At 50.6% G+C, this 11757-nt stretch overlaps 6 protein-coding genes across 6 annotated transcripts; 3 read left to right on the top strand and 3 right to left on the bottom strand.

The window, feature by feature from the left end:
* Positions 1-156: 156 nt before the first annotated feature.
* On the top strand, positions 157-1796 carry K460DRAFT_350253 (uncharacterized protein; the record flags this gene model as incomplete). The annotated part of the gene is made up of 3 exons (XM_040931489.1): positions 157-1490; positions 1547-1638; positions 1693-1796. 3 exons carry the CDS (start codon positions 157-159, stop codon positions 1794-1796), a joined length of 1530 nt encoding a protein of 509 aa, XP_040792717.1.
* Positions 1797-2371: 575 nt separating this feature from the next.
* K460DRAFT_300916 (NAD(P)-binding protein) lies at positions 2372-3661 on the top strand. The gene is made up of 2 exons (XM_040929851.1): positions 2372-2554; positions 2610-3661. Exons 1-2 carry the CDS (start codon positions 2519-2521, stop codon positions 3549-3551), a joined length of 978 nt encoding a protein of 325 aa, XP_040792718.1. The 5' UTR covers positions 2372-2518; the 3' UTR covers positions 3552-3661.
* Positions 3662-4239: 578 nt separating this feature from the next.
* Positions 4240-5161, bottom strand: K460DRAFT_270687 (polysaccharide lyase family 3 protein; the record flags this gene model as incomplete). Its single annotated transcript, XM_040927668.1, has 3 exons — positions 4240-4391; positions 4453-4734; positions 4858-5161. The coding sequence occupies 3 exons, from the start codon at positions 5159-5161 to the stop codon at positions 4240-4242; spliced, it is 738 nt and encodes a 245-aa protein (XP_040792719.1).
* A 335-nt stretch (positions 5162-5496) lies between these two features.
* On the bottom strand, positions 5497-7720 carry K460DRAFT_411912 (amidase signature enzyme). Its single transcript, XM_040937504.1, has 3 exons — positions 7490-7720; positions 7289-7410; positions 5497-7236 (listed from the first exon to the last, which is right to left on the bottom strand). Exons 1-3 carry the CDS (start codon positions 7658-7660, stop codon positions 5877-5879), a joined length of 1653 nt encoding a protein of 550 aa, XP_040792720.1. The 5' UTR covers positions 7661-7720; the 3' UTR covers positions 5497-5876.
* A 482-nt stretch (positions 7721-8202) lies between these two features.
* K460DRAFT_411913 (Methylthioadenosine phosphorylase) lies at positions 8203-9454 on the bottom strand (the record flags this gene model as incomplete). The annotated part of the gene is made up of 2 exons (XM_040937505.1): positions 8203-9379; positions 9427-9454. 2 exons carry the CDS (start codon positions 9452-9454, stop codon positions 8466-8468), a joined length of 942 nt encoding a protein of 313 aa, XP_040792721.1. The 3' UTR covers positions 8203-8465.
* Positions 9455-10618: 1164 nt separating this feature from the next.
* K460DRAFT_411914 (uncharacterized protein) lies at positions 10619-11579 on the top strand (the record flags this gene model as incomplete). The annotated part of the gene is made up of 1 exon (XM_040937506.1): positions 10619-11579. One exon carries the CDS (start codon positions 10619-10621, stop codon positions 11549-11551), a length of 933 nt encoding a protein of 310 aa, XP_040792722.1. The 3' UTR covers positions 11552-11579.
* Between the last annotated feature and the right edge of the window lie 178 nt (positions 11580-11757).

The raw sequence follows: 11757 nt of genomic DNA on the forward strand, positions 1-11757 counted from the left end.
AACTCGATCACTGCTCGCTTAGACCATGTTTCGCACCCTCCCGCTCAAGCTCCACTCTCTATATATCCTCTCATCAGAACGATCTCCTACTAATTGTCACCCTAACCGACTCAACTTCTCCCTTATTTTTCACGCGACATACCATAATAGCCCATCATGTCGCACCGTCGCGAAAAGCGCGAGAAACTCGTGGACCGACTTGGTCGCATGTCCTGGTCTCAAGACAGTCATGCTCGTCAGTTCTCTCTGAGTCTGCAACCTCCTAATTATACCTACCTCAAAGACCGCTACGAATACATCTACAAATTCCAACCGGCGCGCTCCCAGAAGGACGCGGTCATTCGTCTTGTTCGCCAAGCTATTGAGCAACTCAATCAACATCCAGACCACGGGGTCCTAATGTGCAACAACCACATCCAAATTACTCCTTCCACTACCGCACCTCCGATCTGGCCACCGGACTCGAAGAACAACAATGACGTTAAGTTTTACACTTTCTTTCGGGACGATGATGAGTTCCCAGCAACCGTTCCGGTCTCGATCATTCCGCGCGAAGGTCAAATAACGGTGGACAAGATTCATGTGCGCGTGAAGGGCGTGTGGGTTCCCATTAAGGACTGGCTACTGCGATTTGCGGACACAGACCTTCTTCGTAGGCGAGGCACAACATCTGTAACATACTTCTTCCGCAAGCGTAGCAAGCAGCCGTTCCGATTGATGGATTTGCCGGTTGAGATTCGACTCATGATCTTCGAGTTTGCCATTGCACCTGCTGGTAAGGTGTATCCACGCAGTAAGGCATCCAAGAACGACTGGCCTGCCGACGTGTCGAAGGTGAAGCCGCAGGATGAACACATCACACTGGGAATTGGTTACAACAATACGAGCTCACAGCGCGTGGAAGTATACCAGGAGACTCCTCCACCAAACCTCAGCCTGCTATACATCAACAAAAAGGTAAAGGATGAAGCCCTAAAGGCTGGCTGGGAGGGTCTCAAGCGCTGCTTTGTCGATTATCCAGCCTTCAGTTCTGTTGCTGAATCAAAGATTGGTGTAGCAACTCGCTTCAACATCCTGGGACATATAGAACTCAGCTTCACGAGCAAGGCATGGTTCGAGTTTTTTGGTATTGAGGTCAAGCCGATCATCCATCTGACCGAGTCGATATCCCTCGGCCACCATCTTACACGTCTCAACGAGCGAACTCATCTCGAGATTCGCTTTCGCGATCCTGAAGACGGGTACATTGGCGATCCTTGGGGCGAGACTTTCGAGCGCACGACTTGCCAGACGATTATGGTTGATCATATCTTGACACTAGCTTTCGAACACATCAAACACATCAAGGATATCAAGATAACCGGCTTCGTTCGAAAGCCCCAAAAGGATTACTGGCACGATATCTTGGCTAAAGAGCGGATCAATCAGCCTCATGGGCATGACAATGGAGCCACGCTCAAAGCCATCTTGAACACGCCAAACGAGAACCTGTAAGTTGACTAGTATATTACCTCTTGTGTATCATTATTCCTAACAGAGTTGATAGGCCACATGACTGTATCTGTCGCAAGTCTTGCATTTGTCAGTTCAAAGATCGCTGGTTCTGGGATCGATCTCGCGATTCATATGGCAACATACGTAAGTGTCCTACTTATCTCCACGACACCGGAAGCATTGCTAACTTTGCTATAGGGGGCGATTGGTTCCTCGAAGGCACCCGCTTTGACTTCGAGGACGGTACAGAGAACGAGGTGCACGACGAGAGCACTGCTTTATGCATGGGAAGCTACTGGTAGCTGCTGATGCCCAAATGGACCTTCGCGCACGGTTGGTCCAGAAATGAAGGGCTTAGAAACTATGAGGGTGCAGATAGTATATAAGATGTGTTATTTCCGAATACAACTTGATTTCTCAAGCATGTTGCTGGCCAGCATTCGTCCGGTGGTCGAAGTCTGCGGCCTTACTGCGGTGGCCAAGTGACCGCCCAAGGAAGATGTCGGCGTTATTGTGCGCCTCGTTACATTTTTAGATCTTGCAGAAAGAAGCAACATCTACTCATTGCATGAATGGCATCTATTTTGATTTGCAGAGAGCTCTCTGAGCTTTGCAACTTATTCTTTTCATCTATTTTGCATTGCACAGGTGAATTTTACTTCTCTTATATTCTGTTATGTACGCTTTCTAGGCAATCATCATACCAGCACCTAGACTCTTAAAGACCTCGGCATAACGTGGGGCTCGCCGGGTTTAGTTAGAACAATATTCGGCGGCACCACTCCTTGGCAGGGCTACAACAATACGGCTCGAGGTTAGCGTGGAATGCGACAGATGGAACTAACGTCCTTGTTTCAAAAGGCCAAGGAGACGGACGGACCAAGCCGGATGAGACTGGTTGTTCCACTATTTAAAATGTAAAACATGACGGAGCTATAAAGCGCAACAGCTCTCAGCCTCAAGTTTCCCCAACATCTCCAAATTCACAAACTTTCCACTTTACTATTTATCTCGCGCTACTACCATGTCGTCCTATATTCGAAATGTCGCATTGATCGGGGTATGCTTCCCTCTATCTATCTACACTCGCGATTTTTTTTCCTAACATCCTGCAGGGTACCGGCAGCCTCGGCTCCCACATTCTCAAACATCTCCTGGCAACCGGCAAGCACAACGTGACCGTTTTGACCCGTACCCAGAGCAAAGCAACCTTCCCCACCAACCCCAACCTCAAAATCGCCAAGGTCGACTACTCTTCCGAGCAGAGTATCGTTGAGGCGCTGCGCGGCAACGATTTCCTGGCGATCACCCTTAACTCCCAAGCCCCTCGCACGCTGCACTCTGAGATCATCAATGCTGCCAAAAAGGCAGGCGTCCCCACCGTCTTGCCGAATTACTTCGGATTCGGTATCCGCGAGCGCGCCGGCAATCTAGCTAGCTGCCCAATCATGGGCTCCTTTAGCAAAATCCTCAAGGAGGTGGAAGACGTCGAAGGCGTAGACTACATTGCCCTTGTATGCGGTTTCTGGTACGAATTCAGCCTTTCGCTGGGAGAGCAGTGGTACGGCTTCGATCTTAAGAAGCGGACGGTGACTTTCTATGATGATGGAACGAGGAAGATTAACACGAGCACGTGGGACCAATGCGGACGAGCTGTTGCCGCGCTCCTTAGCCTTCCTCTGACAAAGGAGGGTGGAAATGCGGCGATACAGGATTATTTGAACAACGGCTTGTATATCGCTTCGTTCCTTGTCTCCCAGCGCGATATGTTGGACTCGCTCAATCGCGTGCTTGGTACCACGGATGCCGACTGGAAGATCAGTTATGAGCCCGTGGAGGAGCGACACAGGAAGGGCCTGGAGGAGCTGGGGAGTGGCAATGGGTTGGGCTTCGTAAAGGCTATGTATGCGCGCGGTTTCTTTGCAAGCGGCGAGGGCGACTATCAGACAGGCCATGTTTTGGACAACGAGAAGCTGGGATTGCCAAAGGAGGATCTAGATGAGGCGACAAGGAGGGCAGTTGCGATGTCACAGAAGAGCTTTGAATACGAGGTCTAAGCGAAAGTACTCACGCCGGGTGAATCGCTGGCCTGGAACCCACCGCATTCATTTGAACTATACATAGACTTATTCTAGAGTTAGAGCAACAAGACGGTCTAAAAGGTGATAATGGAGAGGTCCAGTGGACAATGCTGTGATGTGAGATTCAGAGATGGACCGTATCACTCTCGAGCAAGAGATTATTGTTCGAGACGGTCATTAGCTTACTTTCATAGTTCAACCCATTGGTAACTTAGATGCGCGCGATAGGATCGCACACGCTTGTCAGATTCAAAGCGGGACGGCACGGCGCACGCCATCGTTACAAAGTCACCTTGATTGGTGACAGAATGATCGCTAGCCGAAAGAGGGAAAGATGTCAGAAAGCAGCGTGAAGATCGCAGCCCGTGCATCACACTACGAAACTTCAACCTCAATATTGATTTATAGCAATATAAGTTACCCACTGGGATAGATGACCAAGATTATCAGTCGACGTAGTGGTGTATAAACGACGCTGCAAAAACCACTCCACGCGAGATGCGACAAAACCATGTATTTACAAGTTCATTCAGAGCGAGTGACAACTAGAAGTATATACACGAAGCTATCTCCTTTCTCTACCTCCTCAGCTCCTGAAATTCGCCCTTTCAATCCGCCGCCATGAATTCAGTCACTTCTCCTCACCCAAAGGAAAGATTCCGGCTCAGCACGCCGACGTAAACCCAGTGACAGTACAAGACTTCCCATCAGGCCCACTCCCAAGCTTCTTACTCTCTCCATTACCCTTTTCAACACCTGTGTATCGATCGCAGTTCTTATTTTTATTCTGGCACGAATTTGAAATCTTGCACGTATCTAGAACATATTAGTCTTGATATCCACGAAAAACAAAAACCCTTGGGGAAAAGATACGTACCGCCATAGTTCGAGTTGATCCCACAAAGCACGCCTCCGTTCGTTGCCGTTACGCCATCGATGATAATATTGCGGGGTCCACCGTTACCCTTGCAGTCACCGCAGCTTCGAATAATCTTTCCGTAGGTATCTGCGAAGAAGTCTTTGATACTGACAGTGCCGCGGCCGTTGAATTGGAAGATTTTATCCGATGCGCCCTTTGCGCCGCCGCCGATTACGTAGGAGGTTTTGCCTGCGGGCTGTTTGAAGGTTGCTGCGTCTTCGCAGACGTCTTCCCACCAGACTAGTGGGATTGAAGTTAGTATAGAATATAAAAAGCAATTCCAATAAGAATCGTATGGTGTGTTAAAGGATTGCAGGCAGAGATTTGCGTGCAGAGGAGTGTAGAGTATTGACAACAACGTACCATTTTGAAGCGTGCAAGCACCACGGCAATGAATACCCTCAGCTTGCGCCTTGCTTATAATCACGTTCTTAATGGTCGCACCGTCTTCGGCGATGAACATGGCGTCCTCCTCGCCAGTCTCCTTTTGTCCCTTACAGACATCAGGATTGCGCGAGAAGCGCACCATCTTGCCATCGAAGACTCCTGATATGACGCGAGCAGTTGGGATGGCGGAATTGCTGGCCGCGGAGGGGAATGCTGTTGCCGTTGGGGCTGCGAGGGCTGTGGCCGCAAGCACGGCGAGGGTTGCAAGAGTGTAACGCATGGTGAAGAGGATGAGGGTGGAATTGGGGAAGGAGAGTGATTCTGATGCTGATGATGCAAGAGAGAGTACGAATGGCGTTCGAGCACGGCTTTATACCTGCTACAACTCCTAGAACTCATCAACTTTATCGTGTGTTCTTTGATTGAATGGGGTGAGCGTAGTAGAGAAATGCTCGTCATTGGTGGAACATGGATGCTTCCCCTTCCAACTCTGCTCCTCCAATGAGCGACAAACTTCTATCACAAAAACGTTTTCTATGAAACCTGGTCGCCACATGGCTCTAGCATCAGGTTTTCGGTATCGAAGATGGTCAGAATGTGGAAGGTCACGATGTTCGGTGCATTTAGGTGTGGTCGAATGAAGTAGGCTACACTTGCATGGTATGCCTGCCAGGGTTAGCGTGAATGTATGTGCAAGGCAGGCTCAATCTATACGGAGGTTTCCAAGACGGGACCCCGCAATCTGATTTTCCGGGTATGCCAGCGATTAGTATACGCGGAAAAAAAGCTTGTCCTATTCCAAGAGAGCTCGGCGATTGAATTGTCGGTCGGCGGATACCATGCCATATTGGCAGACTACTCATATTTCTATTGCTGTGGTCGCTGCTACTCGTTGCCCCCGTCACCCGTTTCTCGTCCGAACACTGTATCGCATAGATCTTGATTCGTTGTTTGCGAGAGAACGTCTCTATTGAGACTGAACTTGATCAGGTTTCTTACGCCCCAACAACATCCACCAACTCAATGCTCGGCTCAATATACGGCTTTACCTTCCTCCGCACGTTTGTCCGCTGTTCAAATGCGTACGCAAAGCCAATAAGATTTGCCTCTGACCAGTGTGCTCCGGCAAACGCCAGACCGAAAGGAATGTTCGGCGCCGTTGCATTCAGTGTCCCTCTTTCATTCTTTACCACTGTCGTGTTTGGTGGCAATGCACCTAGCGGTACGGAAATAACAGGCGCACCTATGATAGCCGAGATGCCGGATGCGCTGCGTGAAGGTAGGACAACAGCGTCAAGGTCATGTCTAGACAAGGCGCCCAGGAGACCGCCTTCCCCGCCCAGGTATAGGTCTTTTTGATAGGCGGCCCAGAACTCATAATCGGTGTTACTGAAGTTGAGAGAGAGTGCTTCATCAAATGATGCCGTGTCTCTGCTCGGATATTCCTCCAGCGGGAATGTTCGTGTAAAGTTCCGCACATCCTTCAACGTCTTCACACCTTGCGGGTTGAAGGTGAGCTGAGACAGATAAGCGGCTAGATTGGGCTTGAAATCCCCATCTAAGACTGTGCCTTCGGCAGTGGAATTCAAGTACTCTGTGTACGCGGTGTAATTTGTATTTTCAACGACAGTCGCGCCGGCTTCACGGAGAACACCAAGTGCAGCTTCGAAGGCATCAAATATGGGTGCCGAGGCGTTGGTGCGAGAGCCTATAGCGTTGCGCGGCACGCCGATACGTTTGCCTCTAAGAGCATCGAGAGTGCAGGCGGCTACATAGTCCGGGATCGAATTATTCGATGCCTTTGAAGCCCATGGAATGGCGCTAGTGTAGTTATCGTATCGATCTGGTCCCACAATGGCTTGGAGAATGTATGCAACATCTTTGACTGTACGCGCCATCGGTCCAACGCTATCCTGATGCTCCGAAATGGGGATGACGAGGCTCCTGCTCGTAAGACCTACAGTAGGTTTGAGACCCACGATATTGTTCAGCTGACTCGGCGAGAGTATACTTCCATCGGTCTCTGTGCCCAACGTGCCAAATGCCAACCCGAGACTCGCAGAAACACCACTGCCGCTGCTGCTTCCACTCGGATCTTGGCCGGGGTAGTACGCGCCGTATGTCTGGCCACCATACGCAGACCAACCATTCGAAGAGTTTCCAGAGCGGAAGTTGGCCCACTGCGAAAGATTCGCTTTGCCGAGGAGAATGGCGCCTGCTGCGCGAAGTTTGGCAGCTACGGTTGCGTCCCGAGGCACACGGGCACCAACGAGGGACCATGAGCCTGCGGTATTGTTCATTTGGTCTGCGGTGGCAATGTTGTTCTTGATGAGAATGGGAAGGCCATGAAGTGGACTGTAGAGTATTAGTATTTGAGGTATGTGAGTTGTCTTTAGTGACGACGGACCCTCGGGTTTTGCCACATGCGCGTTCCTCGTCCAACTCTTTCGCTATCTTCCATGCATCTGGATTGATCTCAGTGACCATGTGAAGGGTTGAGTTGACCTGAAGAATGCGTCCTACATAAGCCTGTTGTCATATTAATCAATAATTTGTACAATGTGACTCTACTTTATTTCATTTGATCGAGTCAAGACGGAGCACTTACGTGAACCAGATCCACGCTTGTGAAATCTCCCGCATCGAGCCCTGCCGTTAGCTCCTCTGCGGTCGCATCAAGTAGCAGAGGCAAGTCAGCTGACTTTCCATACTGTCCATGCACGCTCGTCACCAGCGCAAAGGCGGCCAAGGCCTTCGCGAGATACCATGCTGGCACCATAATATCAATAGTCAGCTGCTATATCTCAATGATGATAGGCTGATCAAGTCTGATGCTGAACCAAAGGCGGTCTTGACACACGAGGAGGGTGTCCCTCTTTTTAGCATTTGTGCTATAGTTCCAAGACGTGCCATCATGCAACTGCTGCAGGTTACCCATGTCATACTAGCATTTTATGCATCCCGTTCGCGGCATGCGACGGGATAGGGCATATGACGATCGTAACGTTACGATAAGGTGAGCGAAGATCATCTCAGTAGATCTTAGCAGTTACACAGTAACGTTCGCGTGTGAAGCTCGGGTTCCATGCTCTTTTGTACCCGGCAAGCGCCGAATTGGCACGTCTCTCCTATCCGCTCTCATGAAAGCCGTTCACATCGGGATAATATTACCAAATTGTCAACCAGGATGCGATGTCCATAGTGTGGCCGTCGTGCTGACGTTAGCATTGCGGCAGATGCCCGCTGCGGATCTTATCCGAAATAGGAAGGTGCATCAGAGTGATTCTATGTATCATGGAGTTTATAACCCTCCGCGGCTGTCAATGCGGCATGTTGATAGCGGAAAGCTGGTGCTTATATGTTTCTATGATGCTATGACTGTGATATTGTTGTACAGCGTGCTACAGACCTTCCATATGAGGTGTCTACTGCATGTATGGAAGCAGATGGTGACCTATCGGAACGGAAGTTGGCATGTCTCATATCTAGCAAAGGGAGTCATTATGTTGAACAATGGCTCTATATTAGAAGATGCGTCAGCACATTGTCTCCGCATTCAGAGCGTGTACAGGTATCGCTGCAACTCAATCGAAGTACCCCGGGAATAACCACTGCAACTTCTCCTCTGCCTCCTTCCCTCGGGCCTCCTTCTTCGTCATAGCGCCTGCAAACCTCATTTGTCCCTCCAAATGCTTGGCCTGAACTTGCTCCCCATGCTCCTCCTTGGTCAACTCATTGAGCACAGCGCCCACAAAGCGCCTCGCATTCTCCGCGTTCGCCTTCATATGCGCCATGACCATCTCCACATGAACATCCTCTTCGCCATCGCCCCGCCAGCAGTCGTAGTCGGTAGCCATGCAGATCATCTGGTATCCAATCTCTGCTTCCCGCGCGAGTTTAGCTTCGGGGAGGGCGGACATGTTGATTACGCTGCCGCCCCATGAGCGGTAGAGGTTGGATTCGGCGCGTGTGCTGAACTGTGGGCCCTCCATGCAAATAAGCAGTCCCTTGTCGTGTAATCTGACGCCCTCGCCCTCGAGAGAATGTCCACACCGCCTGACAATCTCGGCCAGACGCTTATCAAAGGGATCACCAAACCCGACATGTCCGACCATGCCTCCCTCAAAGAATGTGAAGGGCCTAATGCCCTTAGTCCGGTCAATGATCTGATCAGGCACGACAAAGTCGCGAGGACGGATTTCTTCCTGCAGCGATCCGACAGCAGAGAAGGCGATGATGGTGCGCACGCCGATGTGTCGTAGCGCGGCGATGTTGGCACGGTTCTTCACTTCGTGTGGGGCATGTTCGTGGGAGAGGCCATGGCGCGAGAGGAAGGCGATGGGGATAGGCTTGCCCGTGGTGGGGGACGGGTGCTGGAGGATGCTGATGGGGGATGAGGGCTTGCCCCAGGGCGTGTCGACGTCGAGGGTCGCAGCGAGAGTAAAGCCTGGCAGGGAGGAGATGCCTGTTCCGCCTACAACGGCGATGTGGACGGGTCCTAAGACGATGAGCCATGTTCTAGGACAGGGAAGGGATGGTGCGCACCGTCGAATGTGTTTGGGACGCCTGCCATCTTGCGATATGGGATTGAGATGGAACGACTGGAGATTCGAGGGAGGAAGAGAGGAGTGAGTCTAGGCTTGACGTGTGGTAGCATTCACTGAGGGGCCGTCAGCACTTAGGTATCGGCGATAAACAATTTCTTTCGCAGCGGGGTAGCTCCCGCCGACCCTGGACCCTGATGGCGTCATACTTCACCCAATCGCAGCACGACCCTCGTTCACGCTGCAATCTGGAGTAATTACTTTCTTCACATCATCTTGGATGCAAAACGGAAATGGAACCTTGCTTATTCATTTGCCAATCCCGCGTATAGCTTGGCTTGACCTACAACTTCAGCCTCTACTAAACTCCGTAGGCATGAATGCGCTCACAATCAGAACCGTTACGTCTGCATCGTTCGGCGACAGGAAATGAACACTCTGGTCGGCTTCAACGAAATTCAACTACATTCGAACAGCCCCAAATCCTCTACGCGATGTACCGTCGGAGGCAGTTGCTAGGTAGCGAAACGGCCCCACTAGTGAAGGACTGACTTTGGATCTCTCTACCAAGCGACACTGGCCAATCTCACGAATGGACATTTGCCATGAAGCTTCAAGTTCAGGAGCATTTCCGTGTGATTATAGCGCTGTCCACGCCCTTGGAAAACACCATCGATGTCTTTCAAACTCCCGTTCATCAAAATCAGCGACTCAGTTTCGCTTACGCATATGATACGAGATCCTAGATCAGGAGACGCGGTTAACCAACACTGCTACTGTGCCGCCACAGCTGCTGGCCACTGCTTGGGAATTTTACCACTAGTCGAAACATCATGGTGCGGCCGTCTATGAGCAGGGTGTGTGGAAATGCCAAGGCTGCTAGTTCCATTTCTACTACATATGACCCCCACCTTGTCAGTTACCATGAGTGAAACAGTCCCCACGTGAACGCGTGTTTACTAAGCAGCACATCAACTGCCGCACCGTGCGCCTTTATTTGTCAAGCTGATACAGAGCTAGGAAGGTCAACTCGACTTGATTCTATATACACGCCCCGCCCCATTTTTCAACATGGAACCTGCGGCGACGACTACCAATGCTGGATTGACCGACGCCGTATACTGCTGGACGCAATTGGAGGCGCATGTGTCCTACAACAGGCCCCATCACAGTGCACTAATGGAAACAGGTTAATGAAGGACGCAGCAACATTCCATCGCGATCTCATCAGTGAGCACCAGCGCGTGGCGTACGAATTCAGACGACTCCATCACCTCCCTACGACGTACCGACACTGGGCATTGCAGCCCTCCGAAATCGAAGACTCGAAAATCATTAATCACATCCACGAGCTTGAGTTTATGCTTGCAGCTATCGACAAAAAGATTCATATCGCGTGCGAAGCCTACAACATAGCAGTGTGCCGTCAAGTCAGCGAATCTTTACTCCAGAAGCTCCCGCGCGAGCTACGTAACTTGGTGTATCGGTACATCACCACGGAATCTGTCACCGTCAACGATCCTAACTGTGACATCCTTCGGATCACACAAGAAGAGTTCCCTTATTTCGTCAACGAACCTCGATCCAAGCGCGATCCCCTCTGCTGGTCCCACTTCTGGCGCGATGATGTCTTAGGTAAACAATTCGCAATCGAACTTGTCGAGAGCTGGTACCGATATACCAAATTCAATTTTTCCCGCCGCCTGGGCAGCATGCCGCAATACTTCCTCCACCAAGACCGCTTCAACATGGGTCTCCATCCCCATGCACTGGTGACTGATATCACCAAATCGATAGCAGTAAACCATCTTTTCTGCAAGTCAGCCGAAGTACGGGAACGGGTCGCTCAAGATCTGGAGTTGTTCAGCTGCCTCTGCCCGAAGGCTAAGCTACAGGTGAAACTCTACTGGCAGCTTACTGTCAATACTATGGAGGGTCGCAACAACATGAAGGAAGGCCTGAAATCCTTTACTCGGCCTATATGCCTCCTGAAGAAAGTTGGCATACATGTGACGGTGTCGCTCATTGAAGACACTACGTGGGAAAACCGATATGAGCTTCAGCATAAGGAGGCGATGATACAAGCTTGGTTGAGTGAGGTAGAAGCAGAGCTGCAAGCTACCTAGGCAGGAAACATAGTCAGCAGGATGCGAGGCGCCTTGTATACCCGAACAGCTTTTCATGTAAATTTCATAACTTCCCAGGTATTCAGAAGTTCGTTCTGGTCGTCCGGCCTTGATCATAGTGCATATGAGGGCGCTATCGACAGGGAGGTTTTACGAGCTATATACCTGCGAATATTCCAGATGGGACTAGATCACCCCTATGAGTT

Source organism: Cucurbitaria berberidis, assembly GCF_010015615.1.
Source record: "Cucurbitaria berberidis CBS 394.84 unplaced genomic scaffold K460scaffold_1, whole genome shotgun sequence".
Classification (NCBI taxonomy): domain Eukaryota; kingdom Fungi; phylum Ascomycota; class Dothideomycetes; order Pleosporales; family Cucurbitariaceae; genus Cucurbitaria; species Cucurbitaria berberidis.